Source organism: Fukomys damarensis, unplaced genomic scaffold (assembly GCF_012274545.1).
Source record: "Fukomys damarensis isolate Sample0158 unplaced genomic scaffold, DMR_v1.0_HiC HiC_scaffold_37, whole genome shotgun sequence".
In the NCBI taxonomy this organism is placed as follows: domain Eukaryota; kingdom Metazoa; phylum Chordata; class Mammalia; order Rodentia; family Bathyergidae; genus Fukomys; species Fukomys damarensis.
Window position 1 is genome coordinate 9,807,472 of NW_022900949.1, and position 6,459 is coordinate 9,813,930.

Genomic DNA, 6,459 nt, shown 5'->3' on the forward strand with positions numbered 1-6,459 from the left:
ATTTTTTTTAAAAAACGCGCAACGAGACGCAGGCGGCCGTGCGCTTCCCGCTGGACCTCACCACGGTCCTGGTGTCCACGGCCATGGGCTGCATCACCTTCCTGGGCGTCGTGCTCTTCTGCTTCCTGCTGCTTTTCGTGTGGAGCCGCGGTCGCGGGCAGCACAAGAACCACTTCTCGGTGGAGTACTCCTTCCGAAAGGTGGACGGGCCCGCCGCCGCCACCGGCCAGGGGGGTGCGCGCAAGTTCAACATGAAGATGATCTGAGGACCGGGCGCTGCGTCAGGCCCCGAGGGTTTCCACCTAGGCATCCTCCTCAGGGGGCGGCGCGAGCCAGCTGACCCGCAGGACCGCCCCCCACTTTTATAAGCAACCAGCCGCAGGCCTGTTTTTCAGCCAAGCGCATCTTTTGCAGTTTCTCAAGACTTTTCTAAAGGTTTCCACCTCTCTTCCGCCCCCACCCAGCTGTGGTCCCCGGGACTGGGGCTGGGGTGGAGGTATGGGGGGCTGGGCTCCTTTCTACTAGGCCTGCATGGCTGGGGGCTCTGAGTTCCCGACGGGAGGTGGCCCCTCTAGGGGAGACAGTGGCATGGGGGATGCACGGAGGGCACCCCAGCCCAGGAGAGAGCAAGCAGAGGTCACACCGATTCACACCTCCAGCCGGACACAGCTCAGGGGGTGCACGGCACACACCCAGCAGATGCTAGAATCAAGTCGTGGCTGTGGAGCTGGCCACAGGGGCACACTCAGCTCACACCCAGGACACTCATCTCACACTGGGCCACACTCACCCCATACTTAAGACACTCCCCTCATGCCCAAGGCACACTCAGCTCATAACTAGGGCACACTAAATTCACTCCATTCACACCCAGCTCACATCCAAGGCACACTCAGCCCATGCTGAGGACATACAGAGTTTACACCAGAAACACAAGGTTCACACCCAGGGCACATTCAGCTCACACGCAGTGCACACACGATTCACACTCACCCCAGTGCACATGAGCAGCCCTGGTCACAGTCCCCACCACCCTGTTCCCATCCTCCCACTCCCCAGGACGACCTGTGGGCCAATGGGGTGCCCACTGGCAGAAGCCATGTCCCTAGTGCCCCTGGCACCCGGCCTCAGGGTCCCCCAGCTGGAGGAATCATCCAGCCAAGTTCACATGGAGCCCTGAGCTGGCACACTCAGGTGTGGGTGAGAGCACACAGTCGGGGCGGGCACTGAGTCCCTGCCACGTACCCTGCAGGGGTGGTGGAAGGGAAGAGGGCTGAGGACCCTAGTCACTGAGAGACAGTGCCACAGGACCTTGGTCTCTGTGACAAAGGGGCAGATCTAGGACCAGAATTCGAGTCCCAGGCCAGTTGCAGCTCACGGGAAGAAAGAGCTCCCCAGGACCACTGCCTGTGTCTGCAGGTGGTGAGCTCCCTGTCACTGGAGGTTCAGCAAGCGCAAGGTGAGGTTTTTCAGAAGACTTCAGACCCCGGACTGGCACCGTCCCTGACTGGCCTCCCCCACTCAGCTCCTCCCCACCCTCTACCTCAGCCAGATGACAGTTGGGATACTGTAGGGGCACAAGGTGCAGGCAACCTTCTGGGGCCTGAAACTGACCCTAGCCAGGGAGGAAGATTTTTTTAAGCCAGCCCTGCCCCTCCTGCCCTGCTGTGTGGTCTCAGCTGGTGACTGGATACCACCCAGATCTGTAGTGTCGTCTTCCCTGACATGGGTCCGAGAGTCCAGGCCTGTACACGGGGCTGCAGAGCTTGGCTTGGATCCCAGATCCCTCGAGGCCGTGGCAGACAAAAGCTGGCTTTGTGGGAAGGACTCAGCAGTATCCCAGCAGGGCTGTGGCCCGGGACATAGGGACCCCTGGCCCTGCCCACCATGTGCAGAGGAGCCAGCAGAGTGTGGGCCAGAGGTGCATGCTGTGGCCCCAGACCACTCAAGAGACCAGCCAGGCAGAACTGTCTTTCAGTGGCCTCCAGGCCCTGTTGTCATGACAACCCCAAGGGCCTCCTGACCCTGTTGCCATGGCAACTCCAGGCCTCCAAACACAACATCCAAGTGCCTTTAGCGTCATTCAAAGATGTGGGGGGCTTTCCTGGAAGCACTGGGGGGGTGACAGCATCAGTATTGGGGTTCCCCAGCCCTTTCTCCCCAAGTCCCAACCCTAACCAAGACCCTTCCGCCCACCTCCCTCCACATCCTGCTGTATTTGATTGGAATCCAATAAATTGAAACTGATTTAATAACAAACTTAAGGTTGTTTTTATTATTCACACGGGAGGAGTAGGAGGTGGGAAGGGGTCCCTGGGAGGGAATCCTCCTGGCTTCAGCTCCTAGGGTCCCACTTTATTGATGGGCCGTAGGTCAGCAAAAAGGCAGAAGGAGCTAGCCATGGTAATCTCAAGCACCAGGAGGCTGAGGCAGGAGGATTACTGAATTCAAGGCTGCACTGGGCTATATAGTGAGATCCTGTCTCCTTAACCAAAAACAAAACACAAACAAAAAAACAAGACAGAAGGATTCAGCCCTGAGTTTCTGGCTAGGGAGAAATAGGGACCATAAGGGAAACTCCTGCCATGAACTCATAGGAAAAAAGGAGAAGTCAGGTCCTTGAGGTGCCTCTTTGGACTGCAACCTCCTCACTCTGTCTTGGGGAAGTCATCCCTGAGTCCTGAAGGAATGCTAATAGAGTGCTTTATCACAGGGTATGGTGGGAAGCTGAGGCAGGAGGATTGCAAGTTCCAACCCAGCCTGAGCAACTTAGTGAGCCTCTGTCTCACAATACAAAATTAAAAAGAGCTGAGGAGCCAGGGATTTAACTCAAAGGTTCTGCCACCTTCCTCGCAAGCGCAAGCTCCCAAATTCGATCCCCAGTACAAAAAAAAATCATGGCTGAGGACGTAGTTTAGTGCAAAGGCCCCAGGTTCAGTCCCCAGAACTGTAAAAAATATTTTTTTAAAGTTGTTTTATCCAATTCCCATTTGTTTTCATTTTTTTAAACCTCCATTAATAGATGGGTAAACAGAGATAAAGACAGGAACCCAGTGTCCAGGATCCCAGGATCCAACCCCTAAAGACACAAGAAGACATTTGTGCTCATTCTGTATTTTTTTTTTTTAAGATAGGGTCTTGCTCTGGAGTTTAGGCTGGCCTTGAACTCACTATAGAGTCCAGGCTGAACTCAAACTCGAAGGATCCTCCTGCCTCAGCCTCTTGAGTACGTAGGATCTCCTTGCAGAGAAACTATTGCCTCACGTACCTCAGTTTCCTCACCCAGAAAGGCTGCCATTCCCTTTCCAGTGCCTCTGAGTCCCTGATTTGGGGCAAGTACAATACTCAAGATTGTCCCCAAACCTGTGGTATTGTGGGGTGACTGGGGGAGGGGACTCCCTGACTAAGGGGGGACGCTCCTTCTGCAGGGGGCCAGGGCCCAGCTGGAGTGGGCCCCTAGCAAGGGTCCATGGGAAGGCAATCTGGGACTGCAAAAATAAAGGGCAGGCCACTGGCCTGTCTCCAACCCCCAGCTGCCAAGAGGGACTCACTTTTGGGGGGATTTCAGGTCCCCACCCACTCTCTCCAATGTCTCCTGTAACAGGCACCTTTGCCAGGTGATTACCAAGAAAGCAAGGTAACTTCCCCACCCTCTCCCTCTGGCCCTGAGGGTTTCTTCCCTTTGTGTTTGTTGTTTTGTTGTTTGGTCCTGGGGCTGGAATCCAGGGTCTTCACAGGAAGCTAAATCCCTAGCTCTTTTTACCTCTTTTTGGTGGTACCAGGGATCGAACTCGGGCCCTTGTGCTTGCAAGTCAGGCAGTGGAACCACTGAGACAGGTTCTAGCAAAGTCTAAGTTCCCCAGGCTGGGGTTAAACTTGCTATTCTCCTGCCTCAGCCTCCCAGAGGGTGGATGTGCATGTGCCCAACTTCAACATTTAGAAAAAGATAGGATCTACATACTTACATGATCTGATGCGGGACTTTGGCCTCCGTTCCAACAAAACTTTACTTAGAAAAACAAGTGGTCAAGCTGGGCACGGTGGCACACACCTGTCATCCCAGCACTCAGGAGGCTGAGGCAGGAAGACTGAAGTGAGTTCAAAGTCAGCCAAGGCTACATAGAGAGACCTTGCCTCAAAAAACAGAACAATGGGCTGGGGATTTAGCTCAGTAGTACAGTGCTTGCCTTACAAGTGCAAAGTCCTGAGTTTGGTCCCTGGTACCACACACACAAAACAGAACAAAATCCAAGAGGTGCAGTGTCTAAGACAGGATGTAGGAAAGGCTTTCTTCCTTCTCGGCAGCACAGAGCAGGACAGTGACTTGCCCACAAGCACAGCAAGGCTCTGAGCCAAGACAGAGGCTACTGAGACGGCCTCGAAGAAGGGAGAGCAGTTCTCAGGAACTGAAAACCCACAGGAAAAAGTGGCCTGGTTTCATTTCTCCCAGAAAAGTTGGGGCTGGAACTCTCTGCCCACACCTAAGGCAGGGAGCCCGCTATGTCCGGCTGCTCCCAGTTTTGCAGGGACCCCACTGCCACCCACCCACCCTGGTGGTACAGCCCCTGAGCTCTCAGCCCAACTTTCCCACAGGGGTCCCCACCTTCGTCCAGGCCTAACCCCTCGGCTGGGACGCCCTTCCCACAGCACACTGGGCTGCCTCGCCCCAGCTGGGGAAATGATGTAAAAGGGGCCCCCAGCCCCACCCCGGGCCCGGCCTGTGGCCTAACAGTTGCTCCATGCTTCCTGTTGGCTGGAGCCATTTGGGGAGGCCGGGGGCCCGCAGGACTCAGCTTGTCCCCTTCGTCCCTACAGCCTGAAGGTAGGGGTGGGGTGGGGGGCTGGGCAGAAATAGCAGCATTTCTTTTCTTTTCTTTTCTCTTCTTTTTTTCTGGGGCTGGGGATTTAGCTCAGTGGTGTAGCTGCCTGTCTCACAAGCGCAAGGCCCTGAGTTCAATCCCCAGTACAAAGAAAAAACAGAGAGAGAAAGAGGGAGAGAGAGAGAGAGGGAGGGAGAGAGAGGGAGAGAGAGGGAGAGGGAGAGGGAGGGAGAGAGAGAGGAGAGAGAGAGAGAGAGGTCTCCTAGAAATTAAACCCAGGGCCTTTTCATTGAGCTTCATTCCCCACCCCTTTTTAAGGTTTATTTTGAGGCAAGATCTTGCTAGGTTGCTTAGGCTGGACTGGAGAAAACTGAGATCCTCCTGACTCAGCCTCCCAGAGGATAAGTGTGTGCCACCACAATGGCTCACAAGCAGTAGCTTTTTGAGGTTGGATGAAGGGCTGGGGCCTTGAAACTGGGAAGTGGAAGCCTACCGCAACAGCATGGCTTGCGGTGGGCTGTGTGTGTGGCTGACTTCTTGGGACAAGGCCCAAACATAGCTCTTGTTCATTTTTACCCACCCCTTGCTGACCCCTGGATAGCCCATCCTCTAGGCTGGGCATTGAGTCCCACCCTGAACATTCAGACCCCGAAGGATGGATGAGTAACATGCCTGTCTTGTGGGTAAGGAAGAGTAAGAGAGGGCAAGAAGTTTACCCAGGGTCACACGGCAGACCCAAGGCTCGGCAAGGAAGCCACAGTGGAGGTGTTGAGGCCCCTGGGAGCAGGCAGCACCGAAGCACTCAGCCCCCGCCTGTGCACGAGGTTATCCTACATGTGCCCCCTTCCACCAACAGCATGAGCAGCCCTGAGTCCCCCACCACCAGCAGTGAGCCGCCCTGAGTCCCCCGCAGAGAACCCCGAGCCGGGCAGCCTGGCCCAGCCAGCTCAGCCTGCGTACTGCAACCTCGGTGAGCAGCCAGCTGGGAGCCCTGGGCCGGGGAGGGCAGGGGTGGCAGGAGCCAGTGGCGGCCATACCTGGGAGGAGGGAGGAAGCTCTGGGGCCAAAAGCTTATAAAACGGAGTCACCTGCACAGCCAGGCAGGGAATACAGTTTCCTGGGGGCTGAGTGGTGTGACTCTACCTGACTGCACCAGAGCCGGTGCGCTGTCTGCACACTGGGCCTGGCCCCCTAACCTGTAGGACACCTGGCAGTGGCTGGTTTGGTTTTGTTCTGTTGGGGATACAGGGGATGGACCCTACGGCCTTTGCACTGAGCTCCATCCCCAGCTTTTTCAGTTTTTATTTTGAGACAGGGTCTCAGTAAGTTGCCTGGGCTGGGCTTGAACTCAATGTTCTCCTGCCTCTGCTTCCCAGAGTGCAGGATGACACCATACCCAGCATTATTCCCATTTTAGAGATAGGGAAATCAAGGCTGAGGTGTAGTCACAAAGGCCACATGGCCCCCAAGTTCTCAATCCCCCATCTCCCGCACAGGGGAGGTCCGCGCCCATCTGATGCCCTTCAAGGCCTGCCGGTCCCACACCCCCAGGTCCCTCTCCTCCTCCGGCCCCCAGCCCCCACCCCTGCCCAAGAAGAACCTGACCCGGATGCAGTCTCTGCCCAGTCGCGGGGTCCCC

General features: G+C 56.0%; 2 protein-coding genes across 2 annotated transcripts in view; both read left to right on the forward strand.

Moving 5' to 3' along the window:
- Positions 1 to 2,212, forward strand: part of Lingo3 (leucine rich repeat and Ig domain containing 3) — a 9,803-nt gene extending 7,591 nt beyond the window's left edge. The window contains 1 exon segment of the mRNA XM_033759622.1: positions 12 to 2,212. Within this exon segment, the coding sequence (XP_033615513.1) occupies positions 12 to 266 (255 nt within the window). The 3' untranslated portion in view covers positions 267 to 2,212.
- Positions 2,213 to 5,322: 3,110 nt separating this feature from the next.
- Peak3 (PEAK family member 3) overlaps positions 5,323 to 6,459 on the forward strand; it is a 4,109-nt gene continuing 2,972 nt past the window's right edge. The window contains exons 1-3 of the mRNA XM_010635118.1: positions 5,323 to 5,332; positions 5,686 to 5,790; positions 6,317 to 6,434. Of these exons, the coding sequence (XP_010633420.1) occupies positions 5,323 to 5,332; positions 5,686 to 5,790; positions 6,317 to 6,434 (233 nt within the window). The remainder of the gene's footprint in view (positions 5,333 to 5,685; positions 5,791 to 6,316; positions 6,435 to 6,459) is intronic.